Source organism: Crocodylus porosus, unplaced genomic scaffold (assembly GCF_001723895.1).
Source record: "Crocodylus porosus isolate Cpor-Errol unplaced genomic scaffold, CroPor_comp1, whole genome shotgun sequence".
In the NCBI taxonomy this organism is placed as follows: Eukaryota; Metazoa; Chordata; order Crocodylia; family Crocodylidae; genus Crocodylus; species Crocodylus porosus.
Genome location: NW_017728909.1, coordinates 63,160,492 through 63,185,536, shown reverse-complemented (window position 1 = coordinate 63,185,536; position 25,045 = coordinate 63,160,492). Strand labels below are relative to the sequence as shown.

The 25,045-nt window shown below is 41.8% G+C and overlaps 1 protein-coding gene across 3 annotated transcripts in view; it reads left to right on the top strand.

Annotated features, from left to right (window-relative positions):
• The window catches only part of MCTP1 (multiple C2 and transmembrane domain containing 1), a 339,066-nt gene that overhangs the window by 13,830 nt on the left and 300,191 nt on the right, over positions 1-25,045 (top strand). For all 3 annotated transcript variants that reach the window (XM_019532386.1, XM_019532387.1, XM_019532385.1), the window contains exon 2: positions 21,580-21,694. In XM_019532386.1, the coding sequence (XP_019387931.1) occupies positions 21,580-21,694 (115 nt within the window). The remainder of the gene's footprint in view (positions 1-21,579; positions 21,695-25,045) is intronic.

Sequence of the window (25,045 nt, the reverse complement as noted above, 5' to 3'; positions counted from 1 at the left end):
GGGATACAGGGGAGGCACACAGGGTGGAATGTGGGGAATGGGGAGGGATGCAGGGCTGGATGCGGGGGGGCCAGGGGGGTACATGAGGCTGGAGGCGGAATGGTGGCACCACAGGGCACTGCCTTCCCCCCCGCCCCCATCATTCATGACCGGCAATTTGCAAGTAAGATAAAGAACTTTACATACCTGCTTAAGCTAGATGAATGAGCAACATGATGCAAATGAAATTCAGTGATGCATGCAACAGAATATGCATTAGAGGAACACAGGACGGCAAGCCTAGTGCATTTGTAGGCTACCATCTAAAGTCCTAAAATCTTCTCTTACAAACTACAACCATAATAGACATTGTGGGGTGTTTCTGCTTTTGGTAATGTACCATGAGAAAAAAAGCAGAGAATAAAAAGGCACTCTCAAACCCCAGCACTGCAGTGGTAGAGATGTAGTTGGCTGTCGTATACTTTGAGGATCCTAGAGTAGGGGTGGGTAATTATTTCTTCTAAGATTTAAACTCTAAGACTTAGAGGAAGGCAGAAGTTCCACATTCCTTGCCAGTCTTACCTGGGAAGATATCCTCCCTTATTTATGATTGCTTCGATTAGTAGAAGAGCAAGATCCTGTAGCTATGTATGTGAGATTTTTTTAAGAACTGGCAGGATCTGGTTTACTCTAGGCCCTGTATGCCCCTTATAGGCTGCCACCAAGTCATCTTTTCTCCAGGTTGAACAATTACAAGTTTTTTGGCCTTAGTGGCACTTTGTGGTCCTACTGGTAAGGTGGCCATGCATCCCTGCCAGTATCTCACCTTGGCATTCTTTCTCTTTGCATGGTCTGTATATAGTAATTAAGCTATGTACATTAGGCATCCTATACTTGTATCCCATACTTATGCACTTATCCTGCCACCCAAATGACTTCTGCAATGGGGAGGGTTATAGTGTAACTCACAGATAATCTACTCTCTCTTACCTACATTTCAACACCTCTGTTGCCTTTGCCAAAATCAACTACTTTACCGCTGAACATCCAACCAAATTCTCTGTGATCTGTTGAAATAAATTAATACTCAAATTAAAATAATTTTACATTTGAACAGTCAGACATCAATCAAGAACTACATATTAGAATATTTACCTTATTAATTGGAGCCTGTCATCAACCCAGTATTCAGGGTTTCTGAGAGTGGGCATGATTACAAAGGAAATTATTTTGAAGAGGTGGAAAAGTTAATCATTGCACATAATAGAGCTTCTATTCTCTTCTTTCTCTATGTTGTCCCTCTAATAGTTGTAAAATATTAATTTATTGGATGTTATAGTTTTGGATTAATTTTTTAATGATGGTTTGTGTGTGTGTGTAAAATGTTAAACACTATGTGCTACTTGTCACAGAGACTAATTTTTAAATTTATAATAATTTTTGTATTCTCTTTCTTTTGATGTTTGAATTAAAAAATATATAATTAAAACCTTTATTGAGGTTCACTGGTAGAGTTGTACCAGTAAATGTCTACATGTAGCTGTACCATCTACATGCCTGTAGGCTTAGCTTGTATGTAAGCTGTATATTTATGCAGCTTATGTAAGTATACATAAATGCATGTTTATTAAAGGAAATAGGATTGGTTGCAACACTTAGTCATTTAGGTTTTTAATTTTTTTAGTTTTTGACTGACTTCATATTAAGGATACCAGATCTTGAGTGTATGACATATAAGAGGACTGAATTGGACATGGATGATGTGAAGTAAGAGGAAAAAGGAAAACTAGGTTACAACAGCACAAGTGAAAGTAATGTAGACAATAACAACAAGTAGTTTGCAAAATGCTGTCAAGAAACAAGACTTAAGTAAGGAATTGAAATATGTTTAGTGCACATCTGCAACACAGACTTGATATGAAAGGCAGTGGTACTCTCATAAGCAAGTTTGAAAATGGCTGAAACTGGTTTGAGATAAATCCGGTTGAATGTAGTATCAGACTTAACTGATTTTGGTCAAACCAGTTTATGCAATGTCTGTCACAGACCCATTTGCTGGTTTTAGTTAAACCACACTCCTCTAGCATCCTGGCATGCTCGCTGGTTTGGGCAGGGCTCTCTGCTCCACAGCAGGGCTCTGGCCCCTACCCTCTGCTCCCTGGCTGCAACTCCAGCAGAGACTGCAGGCATTTGCCTGGGCTCCCCATGCTCCCCTCTTCCCCTCCCCATTCCCTCTGCCTTACACAGACATCTCTCAGCATTAGCTAGCAGACTACATGCTGGCTATCGTCCATCATGTGGCAGATGGGACAAAGGCAGAATCAACAGGTAGCTGGTAATGTCCCTCTGCTGTTTTCTTAATGGGCCAATAAATACTGTGTTATCAATTCCAGGCTAGGCTGGTTAGGAGGGGGGGAACCTCTCCCTAATTAGAGCATCCTGCTGGGGCCTAGACATGCCCCCTCAGCTCATCACTGTAGAAGGGAAGGCAGGGCTGCTGTAGTGCCCTTCAGCTTCTAGCCTGAGTCACTGCAGACATGTGCCTGCTTTTTTTCAATCCAGAGGGGTTGTCTGTGTGGTTACAAACTGATTCAGCCTAGCCAGGTTAGATTAACTTGCAAAGATTGAATCAATTCAGGCTCAGGCTTTTTGAATGTCTATCCCTAGCCCTGGTTCTCAGCAGTGCTAATTAGCCTGCTTTTACTCTATGGCATCCCGGCTTCCACTTTGGGCAGTAGCTTGCTCAGAGCTGTGAAACTGTACACAGAACACAACATGTTATGGCTAAACACAGACAGTCAAAGAGCTCAAGGCTGAATCGGCTAAGCCTCTGCAAGTTAGTCGAAGCTGCAGAGATTAAACTGAGAAACAACTAAACCTACGTTTACTTTTGATTCAGAAAATACAGCCACCTGCCTGCGGTGGCTCAAGCCAGAAGCCGGGGGCCACTAGAGCATGCCTCTCGGACATGTAGCCAGCATGGGCTGTGTGTGCACTTCCTCTTCCTGCCATCCCTCAGGTCTCTGGGATTTGCAGTCCGGAACCATAGCAGCCGAACTCCCCGGGGTTGCTGGGATTTGTAGTCCACAGTCACAGCCAGCAGTAAGTTTAGCAGCAGGGCAGCTCTTTACTAAGGGGAAGGTAGGTTTAACCCCCCTCCCTGGCCCCAGACCTTAGCTGGAGTTTGCTTGGCGGAGGCAGTCCCTACCTCCCCCCAACCCTTCTCTGCTGGAACAATCAGCACAGCCCATCCCAGGGCTGGAAAGCATGCTGGGATACTGAGGGATTGTGATTTAACTTGAACCAGGAAGGGGTCTGGGACAGAAGTTTTATAAACTGGTTTGACCCAAATTAGTTAAGTCTGATGCAACGTTCAACCAAATTTATCTTAAACCAGCCTCGGCCATTTTGAAACTGGTTTTCATGTGCACTGAACTTCTGTTCTGTTACAGGTTTAAATCATTTTCTGATCACTTCAGCTGGTTTACATGCAACTTCTGTCCTTAGCCTGTATGTGATGGCATGAATCCCTGGTGCAGTAAGTTTGTGGTATAGATGAGTCCTTGGTATTTGTAATGCATATTAAAGTGCTTTAGGGGATTAGAATTTTTTTTATGATTATTTAGGTTTTTCGTCTCTGTAAGATGCTTGTTTGGAAGTTGTATGTGTCTGCCTAAGGCAGCTACTGAGCCTACTGTCAGAAGTAGGGAAATGCTGTTGGATAGCTGACGTTAAGACATGTTTAAAAGTTTTCAAGTGACAGAAATTAATGATCTCAATGTTATGCCATCAGCAAATTCATTAGCACACTTCCTGTTCCACCTGACAGTTCTTTAAACACAACCCATTGTTGTATCCTTTTTAGCCAGTTCCTTTCCCATCCTAGTTAAACTAAACCCCATTTTCTTCTTGAACTTCCTGTGGCACGGGGTCAAAGCTTTGTTGACATGTCAATAGTTTAGACATACTGCCATACCCTTGTCTAGAATATGAGTTGTCTTTATCAAAGAAATGGATCGAGCTGGTGTGTCATCATCATCTACCTTTGGTAAACATGTGCTGCAGTTTATCCTATATTCCATTTATCTCTATGCTTTACTTTGTGCTTTCCTTCAAAATTTATTCTAAGGCTTTGTACACTGTTGAGAGTATGTCTTGCTATACTTTGGAACTACTTCCTCCTTTGATGATAATTGTAGCCCATTGTGAAACATTCATAACGTGCATTCTCAATATCTGAAAATTGGAATAGTTTTTATTGAGAACTCTATGTAGTATTTATTTTTGAATATTCAAAATATGGTAAGAAAGATGTGGCTCCTTTCCCATTTACAGTCAAAGTTCATAATCCTGCAGTTTGGCTTCTGTGTCAACAAGTTTTGCTGATTTCAGTAGAGTTTGCATTTCTATTTGCATACAACATGTGCCAGGCTTGGGACTTAAATTTTGGCATGACTCAGCAAGTGAAGATCTAAAACAAAAATGTGGCAGGAGAAAGGAGGGGCAAGAGTTACAACTAGACTTTGTGGTTGCTTGATTTGCTCTTGTACATTCTGCTTTATTTTTGTATGTTGCATAGGGTGCATGGGTGATGTGGTTTTGTATATAGGTATAAAGGATGAAATGAGGGTGGGTTGGCAGGTGTTTCTGTCTGAAGAGTATGTTGGAGAATCTGGTGGAATTGCGTCTACTTGCTGGAGTAGTCTGCCATTGACTTGATTTCCGTTGCTGGAGAGCTGATCTAGTTCTTCAGGTGGAATGAAGTTTTTAAGATGGAGTGCTGCATACTGAAGGTCCCAGCGTGTCATTTACGATAGTTAATATTATCAGTGCATTGTGGTATTTGGTTTGCAAGAGGAAGTTCTGGCAGGCTCTCGATAGTGATCTGCATGTTATTGAAAGTAAGCAGAGTAACTTTGAGTCTTTTGCTTTCGAACAAAAAAACTAACATTTGCTGTAACTGCTGTAATTGCAGTATGGCAGGTGTTCTCAGGATGTAAACTGTCAATTATATTTGAATGTTGAGTGTGTAAGAGGTTTTTATAAGAACCTTCACACTTTTTAATAGTACTTTTCAAAATCTCAGAAAGGAAGAGGCTTAGAATTATTTTTATTCTTATCAACCACAACATACTTCCTGAATGTTTAAACTAAATAAACCTCTGTTCAAGACTGCTGTCATACAGGGACTGTGCAGTGCTAAATTTTATAGTACAGATTGAAATGTGACTGATCGACTGAATGTGACCCCCTTCCATTTTGAGTGGTTTTATTCATGTTATATAATTAGTTTTATCTGTTTCCATAGCTCGTCATTTGGTCTGTAGCTACTTCTGATAACTTATTTGCTCCATAGTTTTACTGTATTTTTCTTCTGTTTTAACTAGCCATGTCATTTACACAACAGAATTAAGCAAAAGTAATTGTAATTATTTGTAATTGTAAAAGTAATTATTTTACTTAGTATTTAGTTTAGGTTTCCTTCCTTGACTTAAGGAAGGGCATTTAATATTTCTCCCAACTAGTAGTTGGTTCTGTAAAAGTTATTAACTAAATCTTTGTACATATTAAGTTTATGACATAACCTTCTAGCAAAAAGGCAGATTTGGTTAAATGCATGCTATTTTGTGTTGACTTGAAAAGAAGTTTGTCTCTCAACCTGAAAATCTGGTGCATCTGTGATAAGACCACTGGTTCCTAACCTTTTTAGACTCAAGGTCCATAATTTTTCAGACTTTAGTAAAAACTAATTTATTTATTACAGTGCATAAAATATGACTGGAAACAATTTTTTAAAAATAAAATAGAAAAAAATCCTGAATAACCATAATGTTAGCAATGAAATGCTTGAGCCTGGTGGTTTTTGCAGATATCTTTAATTGATTAATCACAACAAACAGCATAGCGCACATGAGTGGATGTTTAGTACTATAAAATGGTGGCATGATGTCATGTCCCCAAGAAGAGCTGAGCTTAGTCGACCAGTCCTGAATGGGTTGTCTGGAGATGTATAAACAATGTGTTAGTGCTACTGCCTTCATTTGTAGAAATAGGAAAGATTCCCTTTTAGCTTTCACTCTTTTTTTTTGTTTTTGTTTTGGACTACAGAAAAATAAGATTACAAATCTTTGCAGAGAGCTTGGAAAGACCATACGAGGTCTGAATTTTTTAATGTTATGGATTCCAATTTGAAATCTCTGGGTTTATCTTGTGAAACCTGTATAGATGTTTGCACACCTAATAGTGCTAATATTGCATGGCACCCTGTAGTACCCTTCAAAGGATCTTGCAACATGCCAGACAGGGATCACCAATTTAGAAGATAATGCTATTTTCAAGTAAGTAGTAAATAGGTACTTACTCATGGTCAATATAACCCTCTTGTTCTAGTCTCTTTGGTTTTGCAGCGACTATGCAGTCAACTAACCTGTAACTAATGATGCCCCATTCTTGAAGCAGAGGTCCATGCAATTTTATAAAAATATGAGAAAATGTCTAAGAAATCAGAAGTTGTAATTGTTTTGGGTTTTTTTTTCTCTGGAGCTTCATGGCATTAATGTACAGGTCAGCAGTGGTTGTAATTCTGGAAGGATTTGATACTCTATATCATTGACATGATCTACTAGGCTTTTATTGTAGCACTCTATTGCAATTTAAACTGTTCTCAGATGGAAGTTACTTCGGTGCTTATTTAATGAAAGAGGCGCAGCATCAGTGTGTCTGGGATTTGGAACTAGACTTTTCAGTGAAAATGCCATAGCATCTGACGTCATATTAACAATAATACTGGTAAGGAACTTGGTCATTGCTGTTTGTAACAACAAAAGGAACAAATTAAGAAAACAGTTCCAAATTTTCCTTCGGCGACTGCAGTTTTAGGCTGAAGAGCTTTGGTACTAACCCTCTCCTCTAGTCCTTTTATAAATCATATGCTGTGAAGGTTCAGTTCATTGATGCAAACAATTGTTGTCAGATGTTTCTGTAAATATTCAGAAAGGAGATCTGGTTTGTTAAATTTTTCATATGTGGGTGTTAACACACAAAAAATAAAAGACAATGAATGGAGTCTTTTCATTCTACTAGTGGTGCTCTAGTTTTTGGCCCTATGGGCCAGATTAGTAGTGCAGGGCCAGTCTGTGGGCTGGAATGAGCTACACCCCCAGCACAACCTCTTCGCTGCCTGGTGTGCCAGGATTGGGCCCTGTGGCCCAACACTGTCCCCTCCTATCACTGTATGCTGGGAACTAGGAACTAGCTCTTCCCTTTCCCACCCCTGTGCACCAGGATTGGGCCCTGGGACCACACTTGCTCCCTCTGTACTGGGATTGGGACCTGGAGTCACCCCGGACCAGCCCTGGGCACTGGGTTGTGTGCCTCCAGTAGACCCCAGGGAAGACTTGCAGACCAAATTTGGCCTGCAGGCTACGGATTGTGCACCTCTGCAGTAGACCATGGTCTTTTGTTTAGATTTCACTGAAAAGTGGCTGAGCATATGGTGCTTTGTAGCTTTTTCACATGACATAAGCCCTTTAAAGTGAATTTACTGCCCATGTGGTAATTAAAATGTGATCAGTCTTTTTTGCTCTGGTAGTTGTCGGTTTTGAGGAGATAAGTTCAGTACAGTTAGTTTTAAATAGTCTTTGAATGACTGCAAGCAAAATGTCAGACTGGCAGGTGGTCTTAAGTGGGACTGTTCTGGGCCCAGCATTGCTTAAACTTTTTTATCAATGCCTTGAATGCAGGAACAGAGGGTTCACTGACTTAGTTTGCAGATGGTGTAAAACTGAGAAGGGTGGAAAACAATTTAGGGGATTGAAGTTTAAACATTTCTTGATAAACTGGAGAAGTAGTGTATATAGGCAACAGAGAAATACAAAATGTTATACACATGGAAGAAAAAACTAAATGCCTACATAAAGAATGGCAATTTGTGGTAGGTCAGTTATTATGGCCATGAAGGACTTGGTCATGGCAGATTGTATGCTTAAGACAAGTCAGCAATGTGATACTTCCATAAAAAAGCAAATAAAAATTTGAGTTCCATGAACAGCAGCATTGTATGCAAGACACAGGAAGTAATAGTACTGCTGTATTGGTTAGGCCTCAGTTGGGTACTGTATCCTATTTCTGTCACCTGCAGAAAGGTGTAAAGACACTGGAGAGGATCCAGGTGTGAACAGTGAAGATGATAAAGGGGCTAGGACATAACCTGCAAGAGGAAACATTAGAAGTACTAAGCATGGAGTTTAAGTGGGCATGTGATAGTAGTCTTCAAACATGTGAAAGGCTATCATAAGAAGGGAGGGGTACAAGGCAAATGGTTTTAAAAGACGGCAAAGCAGATTCACACCAAATCTCAAGGAAAACTTTTTAACTGTAAGAACAGTAATGGAGCAAGGTGCATAGGGAAGTTGTGGAATCTCCTTCAGTGGAAGTGCTCTTCCCCCACCTCCCCTCCAAAAAAGGGGCTGGTGAGAGGCCTCTGTCTTGGATTGCTTAGGACTGTTGAAACGAGCTCTCTGTACTACTTGTGTATAATTAAAGCCAATGTAATTGTGTTTTAGTTCATGTTCATTTATAATAAAGCCTTTTTCATATTTTGCTATAGTAAATCCATTAAATTATTAAATGGAGGCTATTCGAGTGCTCATTGGATTGCAGGGGACGAGGTAATGAGCATCTCTCTCAGCAGGAAAGCATGTACTGTTATATAACTGCAGCTTGTATATTGATGTTTCTCTAGGAAATCATTAAATAAAATGAAATTGGCTTTACTTCATACACAGCAAAATGAGAGAAGTTGTTCAATATAAAAATTTCAAAGCTTTCAACCTGTAGTCTGACACTTAGTCTCTTTCCTTAAGACCAGGTACAGACATTATGCAAAAAACAGTTTCAGTGATCAGGAGCTAGTCTAAACCCGTAACAGAACAGAAGTTCATTGCACATAGATTGGTTTAAAAATTGTATAACCCAGTCTAAGATAGACCTGGATGGATGTAGTATCATTGGTTTAGGTTAGACTGTTCTGTCCAACTTCTATACCAGATCCCTTAGCTACCCAATGTAAGTAGCATCCCAGGCTACTTTGTGGCCTCCCTGCTAGATCTCCCACCAGTGAGGTGCGCTTGGGCTCAGCCTCCCCTGCCTCTGTCCTGCCTGTAAGTGACAGGTAGAAACCTCAGGAGCGGAGCTTGCAAGCTGCTGGGGAAAGGGGTACCAGCAGTGCACCCTGCATTCTCAGCCCAGGTCACAGTGTGCTGGAGTCACTCCAGCCAGCCTCCAAGGATTTCTGCACCCCCCCCCCCCAGCTGCAAGGGAAGGGACCGAACCTGGCACTAGCTGGGCGGGGGAGGGAATTGTTGGATTTCCTCTTGAACCCACTCCAGTACATGGTCCCAGGGCTCAGATGGAGCTGGGGCAGGGGAGGGACATTGTGGCCCACCAGCCTGGGCCAGGACTGTGGGGTGCATCACTGGCACCACCTCCCCCAGTGGCTTGCAAACCCCACTCCCCCACCTCTGTTCTGCCTGAGGCAGACCCCCCATGGCTGTACCCCAGCAAAGGCCAGGGACCGCCATGCCACAATGGCAGGGGTGAGCATGCCTTCCTCCTCTGGCTGCCTTCAGCTGATGGCTGCCTGACAGATGACAGGGCAGCAGCAGGAGGTGTGTGCTTGGCAACCAGCTGGGGTGGCCTGTGCTCTGCTGTATTCAGCAGCCCTTGGCAGTCTCCACCATGCTTAGAGGCATGCAGAAGTGCCCTCAAGCTGCTGGCCTCAGCCAGTGCGGAGGCAGCCTTTTTGCCTCCTCCCTCTTCCCCAAGGGCAGACTTGCATTCTGTTTGCTCCTGAACTAACGTAGTTGGCATAGAGAAACTCACGTGAGTTGGCTTGAATCTACCTCGGGCTTTTTGAATGACTGTACCTAGCCCAAATGTGAAACAAGCCAGGCAGTTGTCTCTGCTGGACAAGGAAGAAACCATGCCACTTCTCGTGTCCCCAGACAGGAAAGGAAACAGGGGAAAGATATCATTCCAGGGCTAGCAGTTACTTCCCTCCCCCCATCTTTGAGGGGAATGAAGCCAGAAAGGCAGCATGCCAGATTAAGCCTGAATTCCCATACTTCTCAATAGCAGCCACACCTCTGAGTATAGAATTAGCTCTCAGTATGAATGATACTACTGCTCTGCCCTGAGATTGTCAGTGATTGACTGACGGAGGATCATTTCTTAAAATCTACTTGAGAAATAGCTTTTGTTTAGTTTTATTTACAGGAAATGAAAACAATTATAATATTTTTGATTCCGGATAACATTTAAAAACAAGAAATTTGTATTGAACATTTTGCTGTTACAAATTTCTTATAAAATTTTTCTATTTTTAAATAGGATTTGCCTTTTAGGTTTTAAAATGTGACCTCATGATGTTTGAAATGGATGAGGACGTAGAACATATCACGTTTTGGGTTTGGATCTTAAGGAATTTCCATTTAGCAGCAGAAGTTTTGTGTGTGTGAGTGTAGCTGATAAACTTCAGTATATAAGCAGCAGGGATCTGGGTTTTCTATTTCCCATGGAAAAATGGGAAAAACGTGCATTTTCCCTTTTAACTGAGAAAAATGCTGATTTCTTATTTGAACAGAGAAACATGGCTTTTCCATTTCTGCAAAGAGCTCTGCAGGCTGCCAGAGTTCCATCTTGCAAAGGGCTGTGGGGAGGGGGAGGAGGGCGGTCAGATGTGAGGCTTTCCTATTTTGCAAAGAGCTCAGGCAGCCTGGAGAGCAGCTTCTGCAGATAAGTTTGGTGGTTGGGAGGGGATTGAAGCTGCAGTAGGGAGGGAGGGAGGGAGGGAGAGAGGGAGTTGGGCAGGGCTGGGACTGCTGCCCAGCTAGGTGGTGCATAGGGCTTGAGGCCATGTGCGGCCGTGGGGCCCTGGTGGGGAGTGGGACGAGGCTGCAGGTGGCTCATCAGGGGGGTGGCTTCCCACCTCTGCATGCACTCCTTTGGGGAGCCTCCCTTCCCAGTCACTCTCTGCCTTGCCATGCTGGGTCCTGCCTGCTGGGCCACAGAGGCCCTGGGGGAGAGCAGCAGTGGGTAGCCTGCACCTGCCCCATCTGCCATGGGTAGCAGCTGGAGCTTGAGTGCTCTTGTTGGGGTGCAGGAGGCTGTGGACCCAGGTCCCTGGCCCCATAGCTCTGGCAGCTGGGGGCCCCCTCTGGCAGGGTGGGAGGGGACAGGGGGCTGTGTGTTGTGGGTGAAGGGCACCAGCAGGACCAGGAGATTGCAGGTGGGGAGTGAGAAGCACCAGCAGGGAGGGCTGTGGGGAGTGAGGAGCACTAAGCAGGGTTTGGGGGGCTGTGGCTTGGGAGTGAGTGGCCTGGACCTGCATCCTGATGAGCGAAGGGGAAAGGGGGAGCTCTGATATTCCATGATAAATAATCCCAAATCAAATGTCAAAATGTATAGGCATTTATCATTTATTGTTTTATAGTGATTGAGGCACTGGTAGGCTTCCAAGTTGCTTTAAAGTTTTATATATCCATTAAACATTGTGTTCAACTGATACATAGTGGTATTTCATTTTAATTTACATGCTTTAAATAAAAGTTCAGCATTAAATACAAATACATAAACAACTAACAATGTTTTTAATTCGTATACGCCATGGGTATGGCAGTTTTATCAATATATTTTTTATAACAAACTTGGTAAGAAAAGCTTATCTGCACATTGTTATAATAAGAGTTTATTATACATGATCTGTAATGGTTAACGTTAGTGCTAAACAAACTGTCCACCAGCATCAGAAGGAGGAAATGAAAGACTGAAGCGATGTGGAGGATGGACCGTGTTTAGGGGTTGTTCATTGCTAACCCGCATGCTGGTTTATCATTGCCACAGAGTTCCCCCAGAATGATGCTTGCTCAGGATTGCAGCCTTTGTTGGTCTCTGACAGTTCCCCCTTGAGGCCAGCCCAAGGGGACACTGACTTCTTCCCACTCTGAGACCCTGGCATTTTTGTCCCTATCCTCCCCTGGTTCCAAGGCCTTGAATCAAGGAGCTAGCTTTCAGTTCAGCCCCTGAGAGAGGCTCTTGTTAAGGAGAATGAGTGCAATCCAAAGTTCTTTGATAATTGTTTGATAATTATATGAGATTTAATCCTGGAACTTTTGTTTAAATTTTACTTACAGCAAAGAAAAGGAATTTGCAGTTACAGAGATACTGTAGCATAAATGCCTAATGGAACTCTTAGGTACTTATTTGTGTAAGTCGTTTGCTCCTATTTATAAAAAGAAAAGAAAAGAAGCAAGATTCATAGTTGTAGAACAGTTCTATTGTTGCCATATGGAAGAGGAATGTAGGAGTATAAACTCGCTTGTGAAAGCATATTCATAGAGAAAAAGGAGACTAATGATTTTTCTATTACCATTTCTAATCTAAAATATGGGAATTTTAATATGCACAAAACCTTAATTAAAGCTATTAAAGTTTAAATACTAAGTAAAGTATGACAATTTAGGCATTAAAATGTCTATAACATGAAAGAACAGCAAAAAGTAGTTAAAAAGTTGGATTAAAATTGCTACAATAAGCTGTAAGGTAGAGGTCAATACCCTTGAATAGACTGATTTGGATCTCTTTCCACAGTTTCCTGGCTCTGGATTTTAAAGCACTGAGTCTTTTAGACAATGGGTTGTTCTTAAATAAGTGGGTATTGTGCTCATTCTTTTAAACCTAGCAAGAGTTGGTATAATGAGAAGTTAATTTTTGGGAACAGACACTTAAGTAAATCTCTGTTCATCAGGAGTGCCGTGGAATTGAACTCACAAAAGCATGGGCAGTTTGAGGCCTCTACTTAGGTTAACTCCCTAAAATTACACCCATTCAAGACATGTTAGAGTATTCACTTAAATAGTTTTAAGTTAGTGACAAGTTATAACTGAAGATATATTCACTGTAATTTTAGAATATTTATTTATTGTAGCCTAGTCTAAGTGAAAATGAAAACACTCATTATTTAGTATCCAAGAGATTTTATTTAAAGTGTATTAATCATGCACACATTGTCCTAAAATTATACAATTAAAATGTTATCTTTGTTGAGAGATCTGTTTATTCAGACAATCTCTTCATGATATTGGCAGTAGTGTAAGGTCAGTTTCAAAATTCAGTGCCAATGGGGGTTGTACAAACTAGATAAGGTGGGTTTCTTGTGTTTTGTTTTTTGGATTTTTTTGTTTTTGGAACAAGTTCTTCTGAGTGTTGACTGAAACTGTGGACTTTGACATCATTTTGATAACAAAAAATTTGTATATAAAATAATGATAAACTACTGCTTAACATCATGCAAGATATGGCAGAAGACCAGCAAGGGATGTGAAGGGTAACAAGAACGGCTTCTATGACAGTAGGAAGAGGAGGATCAGGGGAAGTGTGGGTCCCTTACTAAGTGAGGGAGGCAACCTTGTAACAGGATGCTGAAAAGACTGAAGTGCTCAGTGCCTTTTTCACCTCTGTCTTCACGAACAAGGTCAGCTTCCAGACTGCTGCACCAGGCAGCAGTTTGAAGAGGAGGTGATCAGCCCTCTGCTAGAAGAACAGATTAGGGACTACCTAGAAAAGCTGGACATGTACAAGTCCCTGGGGCCAGATGGGATGCACCTGAGGGTGCTCAGGGAGTTGGCTGATGTGGTTGCTGAACCAATGGTCATCATTGGCTAGTTGCCAATGTGACAAGGTGACAGGTAAGGTGAACCACACTCTGTCTTGCATTAGTAGGTGCATCATGAGCAGGTCTAGGGAGGTGATACTTCCCTTCTGCAGCATTGGTAAGGTGGCAACTGGAGTACTGTGTCCAGTTTTTGGTGCTGCACTTCAAGAGGGATGTGGATAACCTTGAGAAAGTTCAGAGGAGGGCTACTCATATGGTTGAGGGCCTGCGGGTAAGATCCTATGAAGACAGATTGAGGGACCTGAATCTCTTCAGTCTCTGCAGGAGAGGGCTAAGAGGTGATTTTGTGGCTGTCTACAAACTCATTAGGGTGGTGGGAGGAGGGGGCCAGCAGGGAATAGGGGATGCTCTGTTTACCAACACACTCCTTGGGGTTACTAGAAACAACAGCCATAAACTGAAGGAGAGTAGATTTAGATTGAACATCAGGAAGAAATTCTTTACAGTGTGGATTGCCAAAATATAAAATGGGCTTCCAAGGGAGGTGATGCTTTCGCTTACCTTGGAGGTGTGCAAAAGGAGATTAGACAAGCACCTGGGTGGGGTTACGTGACCTCAGTGCTCTTTCCTGACCAACCTGATTATCTTCTATGAGGAGGAGGCTCTGTGGAGCGAGGAGACTGGTGGATATAGTGTACCTTGATTTTAGCAAGGATTTGATATGGTCTCCCACAGCATTCTCTCAGGCAAGCTAAGGAAGTATGGACTGGATGAATGTACTTTAAGGTAGATAGAAAATTGACTGGAGCATTGGGCTCAGAGAGTAGTAATCAATGGTTTGATGTCTAGTTGGCAGCTGCTATCAAGTGGAGTGTCCCAGGGGTCAGTCCTAGAGCTGGTTTTGTTCAATGTTTTAATCAACAACCTGGCAGATGGCATAGGGTGCACCCTCAGTAAGTTTGCAGATGACACCAAGCTGGGGGGAGTAGCAGATGCACTGTAGGGTAGGGCTAGGATTCAGAGCGACTTAGAGACAAATTGGAGGATTGGGCCAAAAGGCATCTCATGAGGTTCAACAAGGACAAGTGCAAAGTCCTGCACTTGGGATGGAATAATCCATATACCAGTACAGGCTGGGGACTGACTGGCTAGCAGCAGCTCTGCAGAGAGGGATCTGGAAGTTACAGTGGACAATAAGCTGAATATGAGCCAGCAGTGTGCCCTTGTTGCCAAGATGGTTCATGGCATCCTGGGCTGCATTGTGTGTGTTGCCACTAGGTCTAGGAAAGTGATTTTTCCCCTTGACTCAGTAATGGTGAGGCCACATCTGAAGTACTGTGTTCGGTTTTGGATCCCCCATTACTGAAACGATGTGGAGAGATTGGAGATAGTCCAGTGGAGAGCAACAAAAATGGTTCAGGGTCTGGGGGACATGCCTTATGAAGAAAGACTAGGGGAGCTGCTCTTATTTAGTCTAGGTAAGAGAAGACTGAGGGTTCACCTACCTGAAGTGGGGTTCAAAAGAGGATGGAGCTAGACTGTGCTCAGTGGTGGCAGAAGAAAATAAAGGAGCAATGGTCTCAAGTTGCAGTATGGGAAGTTGCGGTTAGATATTAGGAAGAATTTTCTCAGGAGGGTAGAAAAACACTGAACGAGGTTACCTAGAGAGGTGGTGGAAGCTCCATCCTTGGAGGTTTTTAAGACCCAGCTAGACGAAGCTTTGGCTGGGATGATCCAGTTGGGGATGGTCCTGCTTTGAGCTGGGGTTTGGACTAGAGGACCTCCTGAGGTCCCTTCCAACCCTAACCTTCTATGATACTATAAACTTGTAAGACTTTTGCATTGCAGAAATAAATTATGTAGCTGAAAGGTGAGTGTTCCTGCTGTTTTGTCCTCAGAGGATGTTTGTTGTCTTAATGATTAACATCTTGATTAATGTCAAAAGACCATGGCACTTTTTGTCCATCATCCCAACATTTTATTAATGGTTTCATAGTGAAGATAAAATGATATTAAAAATGTTCAATACATTTTACAGGATTATAGAAGATGGTATTTTTTTCACAATCCCCTTCTTGAGAGGACTTGGCATCATCTGGTGGTGCCAGCTTTAAGGAATTGCATACATATGTCACAACAAATCTTGTTGTGATGTCTTTAGTCTAGATTCATAGAAGACAAGCAGCTATTTTGCATTTCAAGTGATTATGTGGAATGTGCAAGTTTTGAAAAATTATTGGTGAAGCCCTTAAACTGTAGAAACAGAAATGATGTTATGCTGTGATGGACATTGAGGTTTCTTGTAGCTAATAAACTTTTCCTGATTTGCATTTTATTTATGTGACAGGTGAAATGTAGTCTGAAAGCTCTTTCCATAGCTGTATGCTGATATTCATTTTTAATCTATTGTGAAGGCAATAGGCTATAATAGTCTTGAGTGCATAGCAAGCAACTGATGTGGACGCAAAATGTCAGTAAGACTCAAGATGCAACGACAAAGACCTAAATGCAAGTTTAAAATATTTTTAAATATTTCAGCCATAGCAAATTTTGATCTCCAAGTATTCAGCATTTATACCATAACATGGTTGATAATCCTGATCATAAGCATCAGTCTTCACATTTATTTCCAGAAAAGAAAGTAGCATTTATTCCTAATTGCCATTTTCTATGGACTTCTGTGTTACATTTATAAACGCTTTTTTGCTTAAATGGTTCATTTCATAGTTTCTTCTATAATTTCAATCTCTATTTTTAATCGTTTCCTTGTACAAGCCCCAATTTCAATCTCCATTTTTAATCTTTTCCTTGTACAAGCCCCACGCTATGTAAGATACTGACTTGAACTTATACAGTTTAACAAACTGTTAATATCACTCTGTTAATGTTTCTAACATTATTTGCCAGTATAACTTCATGCACATTCTATATATCTGCTTTACCTGTTCTCTCATTGACCTGTTCTCTTTGTCTGTCAAGAACTCCTTTCCATTTGGATTACAATTTAATGGTTGTAAACAAAACTCTAACAAGAATTCAAAATGCCTTGCTCACTTTGCAGTGTTCTTACCATCCCACTTATCTTGCACTTTTCTCCCCTCCCTCCCCCAAACAAAACAAAATAGAAACAAACAGGAAATACTTCTCTGGAGATGCGTAAAAGAAACCACTCTAAGAACATCTAAGTGTTGGGGCACAGGCAGGAAAGAAGTCAAGGAAGAGTTAAGTGCTACAGCAGGTGGTATATCTTCTGTTTCATATACTCCCTGAAAGTGAAAAATAAGATAGTGGGCAGGAAACAGTTTGTTTTATTTTTAAATTACTGTTATTGTTTTGGAACATTTTATGTCAGGATCATTTCAGTATCATGTCATATGGTCATCATGGATAGATAAGGACAGAGCTAGTCTGCAAGCACTGAGCTGCTCCTCTTGCATGGAACAGCTACTCAGCATTAAATACTTTTAATTTAAAAATATAGCTCTTCTCCCTATAATGGCAAATATCAGCTTATACAGATGAGTGAAAACTGATCACAAAAGTAAAGAGTGAACAGTTGCACTCTGCCTGTGAAGTGGTAGGACTCAGGAATCACAAAATCAGTTGTATATCTAAAAGGAAGATGTGTAGCAGAACAGCTGTCTTAACCAAAGGAAAAAAATATAATAGTCTATCTGAATCATGTGACTGGAATATAGTAAACATGAACATGTTGTCAAGATATGAGAATGTCACTATGTGCTTTGGTCAGCTTTGTGCCTATAGCAACTATAAGATAAAAGCTAGTATTAAGGTCTGTGGATTATAGCTACAAGACTGTCTTGCTTATGATAAATTTTTTAGTCAACATTTGTTTTACTATTTTTCTTTTATTATTACCTTAAGAAAAACTAAAGGAGGGAAAATTATAATTTAGAAGGTTTTTGAAGGAATGGAGAAGTGAATTCTATCTGTGTTCCTTTCTGTCGTGTTTGTAACTTGCAGGTACATTTATTGTCAGGGCCCAAAAATCATGTGATAAAATATTCATTGCATAAGCTGATTACATTTACTCAAGTTAGTTTAATTACTGTGAAATAAATAAAATACAAATACACTCATTTATGGGCGACTGGTGACGCTTTAGTCAGAGGGGGGCATGTGCCTCTCCAGTGAGGGGGGGACTGATGCTCCCACCTGCCCCCTTGCCCATTGTCTAAGCAGTGAGCCCAGCTGGTCTGGGGGTGTACCAGCACTCTCAGGGGTGCATGCCTTATGCATCACCATTGTAGTCATTAACGAAATGAGTATATTGAGCTTGTAGCCACATGAAGTAGGATTCTGTGTCACTTTATATGACCAAATGGCTGTTTTCTGTTAAGTGGCATGTTTGATGCTCATGCACAGTTTGTGATTCTAGCACCCATTCAGCATACACATCCATATGGCTGTGCAATATGCACAGTAGGCTACTCAACAAGATAAATGTTTAGAATGAAGCCTGGAAAAGTTTGAGGTCAAGTTATGGGAAATTAGCTCTAAAGCTGAAGTACTCTCAGCGATATAAGTGAGATCTCTTTGATTGGATAGTGGAGATAATGGTGGGTCCTTAAGGGATTTTCAGGTCAAAAGCAACACCTTACATTTTGCTAAAAGCACTAATATTATGAGTGCCTAGAAAGCTGTTCTTTTTAACACTTCTCATTTCACACCAGTGCATCTCCATTTGCTTCAGTAAAGGGACTCCCTAAACTAAGTGAAGTTCAATTTCTGTCCCATATGCTTTACTTTTATCTGACATGACAATATCAGAGTTAGATAGTTATAAATTAAAGGGATTTGCAAAAGCTATAAAAAATAGGGACTCTACTTTGAAAATGACTGTGCTTTCTGTGAAGTTGTACTCTACATCAGTGGTGGGCAAATGGCTGCTCTGACTGCAGAGTGCAGGTGGAGCAGAGCAGGGATTGTTGGCTACAAAGGACCAACTCGCAGGATCATCATAAATTCTAGTTTATTAGACAGGATGTGAAGTTTTAATAACATTATAAATGCAAATTCTGGGGGGTTTATGATGGGTAGCGGTCACCTTAGCGTGCGCGCACACACACATGCATTCACTCATTCAAACCCATGTAGTATAGTAGCTGCAGGGATTGTGAGAGCATTGGTGTTAGTATATGTATCTCTCTGAGGCGCTGCAGACCTGCTGTTGATGGTCAGCTTCCTTCAAGGCAATGTCTTCTCCAGGAGGGGGTTGCCTGCTTGTCCTTCTGTCTTGGTAGTTTGGGTGCTGAATGAGAGGGCACTGCTGAGGGTCACGGTTCACTGCCTTTTATTCCTTCACTGGCAGACTTGTGTGATCCCCCAGCATTATCTTGGTGGCCCAATCTGGAGGTCGCTATCCCACATGGGTCTTGAGTAGTGCATAACAGCTGTTAGTCACAGTCACGGAGGGGGGTTCTGCCCGATGGTGCAGCTTTGGAAGTCCACCCTTGATTTGACTGACTCAGTGGCTGTGTCCTTGTAAGTTTTAGGTAGCTTAATTAGCTTAAAATGGCTTGTAGAGTAGAGTTTTGTAATGGTAAATTCCTGTGGCTAGACTTTTGTCAACTAACAGCCAGAGGCAATTGCTTTGTCATTCAATTATCTACTGATTCATACATACTCGCATTCACTCAGGGGGACTAGCCCAATACAGCAATACAATTCCAGTGATTAGGCAAGAAAAGCCAAGGTGCATTGAAAGCATGACTCTCAATATATCCTGGTGAACACATTCCTCCTTTGATTAAGAACTGCTTCCCAAACCTAAAGTTTATGCTAAATCAGTCTACATGACTGCGTCTAACCTAACGCACTTACTGTCCCCAGTGGCCTTTGATCCTCACTACCTCACGTTGCATTTTCATATTTTGTTCGCAGTGCATTTTTATATTTCATGTCTCATCTTTGCCCTGGCATTCTGTATTTTATGTTTTATACCTTTTACCAAATGCATTTTTCTTTAAAGTCATACCTTGTATTACGAGAACTATTATAAGAATACATTGGAATTGTCTTACAGGATTTGCTTTGAAGTGGATATTTTAGTTCTTTTGTTTTCTTTAGAGACACTTAGCTCAGTTGATATGTAGATGTAGTTTGTAGGTTTCTCCTACAGAAAACCATTTCAGCTTTCTGGCTTGCTCTGAGCTTTGCCACACCCATTCAATGAGTGTGCTAGGTCTCTGTCAGTACTTAGAAGGAAAGAGAAACGCACAAAAGGGGGTGGGGTGTAGGCAGGAATGGGCTTTTGTTATATCAGTGCCCAGAAGGGGATTGGACAAAGGGATCTCCCTGTTACAGGGACTGCTTTGGAGCTGCTGGGATCTTGCAATGGAGGCAGCTTGCTCCAGCGTCAAGGCAGAGCTGCAATCTATAGCTTGCACACTTCAGGCAGGGGGTTACAGCTCTGCCCCTGCTCTGGACCAGGCTGTCACCGCAGAGATGCGATCTCCTGTTTGCATGTCTCTGCCTGGAGCATTCAGACTACAGATCACAGCTCTGCCCTGGCTCTGGAGCAAGCTGCCCCCATTGCAAGATTCTAGTAGCTCTGGAGCAGCCCCCTGCCCTGGTCTACCACCAGTTTACTAGCACAGCTGGGGCTGGTCTCCATGGCAACCCCAGCCTTGAGCTTTCACAATGCTGCTGGCTGGGGTCTCCATGGAGACTGCCCCAGCCATGCAGGCAGGGGCTGTTGGGAAATGGTGTCTGCTGCTGACCGGATCTGTTCCGTGGGCTGGACTTTGTCTGTCCGTGCTTTGTATGGTCTACCTAGAGATAATTTAATGGAACATAGACATGGAGAAGAATGGGTGGTTATAAAGAATACCTGTAGTTACTTTGGTGTGAATTTAAAAAGGTATCATTCTGTTAGAATGTGATTGATATGGATAGTCCAATGGTACTAGATATTTGTTCCCAATGTTCTCTAAGTAGTTACTGTATATGAGCACTTGTACATGTGACAGGGGTTTAGTGCTTACGGTTGCATTCTGCTCCCCTAATTTGAAATGGAGGGTTTTTAATTGAAGTGGAGGGGTTTTATTTTTCTATCAATTTTTTTTTTTGTCAGTGGAGCCTGCCTATGGCTGGGGGGTGAGCTGCTGGTAGGCCAAGCAGCCCCTGAGCTGCTGGTGGCCCTGGTCCTTCCCTCGATGGTGGCAGCACCCACTGAGGCCACTGAGGTGGGCTTGCTAGCAGGCTGGGTGCTACCCCAACTTGGGTTTGGGGAAGAGTTGGATTGGGCCAGGTGCTGCCTCTGAGCTGGGGCAGCACTCAGCCTGCTTGCAGCCTGCCTAGGCAGCCCCGGGCAACACTGTAGCCATGGAGGGAAGGACCAGGGTCCCCCACACCTCAGGAGCTTCTCAGCCCACCAGCAGCTTGCCCTAGGCCACAGAAGAAGCAGGCAGGCTCTGCCAAAAACAAAGAAGGGATTGGGTCCCTCACTGCTTCTCCCTTCAGCAGGTGCTTGGTAAAGGCACACGCAGTGAGGGACCCAATCCTTTTTTTCTGTAGAGCCTGCTCGTCTCCCCCATGGCCCAGGGGGGTGAGCTGACTAATAGCTGCAATGCACCATTGCAAACTAAATTATATCAGGATATAATTTCATTTGTAACAATGCAGACTCATTTTAAAAAACGCCAAACTCTTGCACATGTACAGTGTGACACCATTAAGCCACACAATGTGACAATTTTGTCTTGTGTACATGGTAATGGCATCACATGTACAAGTGCCCCATGAGTACAACCATTTCTCTTCTGACATGTAGTTGCTTTAGATCCCTTTTCCAATTTGCAATTTGTCCTGTATAACTTGGGTTATAATTAGTACTTTTCTGTGAATTTGCTAATAGTGTTTTGTGAACCATCCGGTTACAGGTTTTATTTTGGGTTTTTTTTCAGAGAACAAATGCAGTTGGGTCCAGTAATGCAGATCTCCTGTCAGCTAATCCAGGAATGTACCAGTTGGACATCACATTGAAGAAGGGACAAAATTTAGCAGCACGGGATCGTGGAGGTAAGAATATTCTGATGAAATGTTGTCTTGCCATATGTATATTCTGTAAGTGATGTATTTGGTCATTAAATGACCTAAAGTAGGAATATTGCTAATCAGTCAAATTAATTTATAAAATGTCTCTATAGGCTTGCTTACCCAGGGACACTAAGAAAGGGAAAACTGAATTAACAAAAGGTCCAAAATTAAAGTGCTTTAGTTAAACTATTAGGCTAAGGACAGACCTTCAAAAAGCCGAAGAATCAATCTAAGTTGCCTGGTTTGCTGTAAACGGCACAGTTTAGATCAGTAGCAAAAAGAACAAGCATTTGCCTTAGGGAGGAGAGGGCAAATCTTAGATTGGATTCCTCCATTTTTTTAAACCAGTCTGTGTGCTGAACTTCTGTTCTGTTACAGGTTTAGACCAGTTTCCTATCACTTATACCAGTAAAAGCGTAATGTCTGTACCTGGCCTTAATGGCCTTTGCATCAGCTGCAATTAAGTAAGCAAGGATATTCCTTGTCTGAGTTGGAGCAGCCACACAGGGTTTTAATGTAGTTTAACTAAATGTTCTTTTGATTCATGTCTTTTTTTTTTAATTGGGCTTAACTTTCCTAAGGGACACCACGTAGAAAAGCTACAAGACTTGGATCAATTTAGTTGAGAATAGATTTGCTTAAATGTGGCTCTGCAGGCTGCACTGGTAAATAATACACCTGCAATAAATCTTCCTCTGACTACTTTTGTCATTAACTTTTTCAATATAAGAGTATGCAACTTTTGGTCAAATCCTAAGATTTCATAAGTTGCATTTAGGATACACATTGGGCAAGTTAGTTTAGAAAAAAAAGTTGACCCACAGGAATACCTAGTTTAGTTGTATTTATTTCTTCTCTACCTGCAGAGGCAGCTCCCATTCAACATCAGATCACCAACATATTCTGTCTTTAGTCCATCTGACTTTTCTGAACAGCAAATTATATATGAAAAAGTTATGTTTGCTTCCATTCACTTATTAAGGTGCCCTGGCACAAGAATTCCAAAACAAACCAAATAGGTAGAAATCTCACCAGAGCTTATACCTTTTCTCATCTTTCTAAAATCAAAACTGTACGACTCAAAACTGAATAATTGTTTTTTGGGAGATCTGATAGTTTGAGGAACTTTTATATTCACAATTTTTGGATTTTACTTTGTATTATCCATTCTCCGTATCAATATCAAAATACAAACTCCATTTTTTTGAGCATCACTTCAATCATAAGACTATGCTAAACAATGGAGATCTGTTGCAAAGCATTTTCCATGTGACATCAAGGGGCTGTAATGGAACCTTCAAGGCAAAAATAAATGTTTAGACTTTTCGGAGAAGCAGAATTTGTCAAAGAAATGGGATCACTGATCAGATGATCAGTTACTTAACCTGATAGAGATCTCAGCTGCATGTCATAGGTAAATGGAGTTATTCCAGATATACACTGCTTCAGCTGAATTATAAATATTGAGGTTTTTTGCAAGAACAACCTGTTATTGGATTCTTCCTTTTGATACATAGATGCATTAACAAACTGTACTTCAAGTGTTAATAAAACAAGATATTCAAATGATTCATTCCATGAACTGGAGACAAATCCATATAGTTAGCTTGGTTTCAAAAGGTAAAAAGTGTCAGAATACAAGTATTATTTGTTTTGTTTACAAGTGAAATGAAACTAGGAGTGTAAATGTCATGCTTTATATATGAGGAAAACTGCTGTAACTAACATTTACAAATACCTTTTCTATCATTATTTTTGTATAGTTAAGGCATTTACATAATTAAAGTACCAGGGCACCTAAAAATTAGGCACTACAGTGTTACTCTTATGTATCTGGTATCTGAACCTTGAGTAGGTGCTTAAGCTCCCAATATATGTAGTGCATGAGGAAAGTTAGGTGCCTCCAAATGGCAATTTAGATTAGTTGCATGCTGGCTAAAGCTAGCAAATAGAACCACTGCACAGGGAATTATTTCTTAAAACCCGCCCCTCTCTAAGCAGGTTCCTGACAATCTCCTGATAATAAGAATCTACCGACAATAAGAATCTACCATCATACTTTCCAGAAACTGAGCAGGGATCAAACATAGACAGAAAAGGAGATAGTGGGTGGGCCCTGCACACTTTTAATGTAATAGCCTAGTGGTTAGAGCTGAGTTTCTCAGGAAAGAAGAGGCTTGGGGTCCGTTCTCTGTACAGCCTGAGCAAGTGCATCAAACCCATATTTTTCATTACCCAAAAGACTAGTCTAACCACTGGGTTACAGATTAGTCTGAGCAGAGGCACTTTCCACCCCTCCCATTAAAGCAGTGCACCTTGTAGAAAAGTGTGCCAGAGTCCTTGGGCCAGAAAAAGGAAACACAAGAAGAGATGTCACACTGTCATCAAGGGGTGTCAAACTCACCCTGTGCAAGAGTCTCTCTGGGGTCAGCACTTTGCTGAGGGAAGGGATGCCTAGGGAACTTTTACAGGCAAACAGGGAGGCACTTTGTCTATATAGGCACCTGCTGAACAGGGACTTTCTGTGGTGTATCAGTGTTTAACTACATCAGTTTTGCCTGCTTGCCTATAGCCACATCTAAACAATCAATTTGGTGTACCTATGAGCAGTGCCCTTGGCCATGCCACGCTGCTCTGTGTAAACCTGGCTGGTCATCACTGTTGTCATGGTCAGTTAACCTGGCCCTGTGCTTGTGGCATTGTGCAGACACGGCTGTGCTTTTGGGTCTGCAGAGCTTGGAGGCACATGGAAAGTTTACTGTATAAAGTTATCTTAAATTCTTTTTTTGCCTCTAGCACTTCATCCCATTGGTGTGACTTCAGGGATATGGGGACACTAATTGATAATCAGGGAGGGGAGACTCTGAACTCCTGGCACATTGCAGCGATGCTTGTATAGGCCAGGGAACAAAGTGGTGATTGGCAATCAAAGGGAGGGGTCATGAGATACATACCTTAATGCCCTGAGCTAGCAGCATGGTGGTGCTACTTGGGTATTCTAACCGAGAAACTGGAACGCTTACCACAGGAATGCTTCCAAATAGACCTAGTGAAGTGGGTAGTGAATTTCTTCCCTGCCCCTTCCTTCAAACTCTTGTGCAGGTCACCTGCATAAAAGTCTGATTACTTGGGTTTCATGCTGGTGCACTGAATTTCTTTCTTAAGGAATAGGTAAACTACAGGATAAAGATTAATTTTCTTTTCTTTTACCTTCTCTGATATTAATTTATGAACCAAAGTTTCATAGTTTCATAGTTTGTAGGGTCGGAAGGGACCTGAGCAGATCATCTAGTCCGACCCCCTGCCATGGCAGGAAAGAGTATTGGGGTCAAA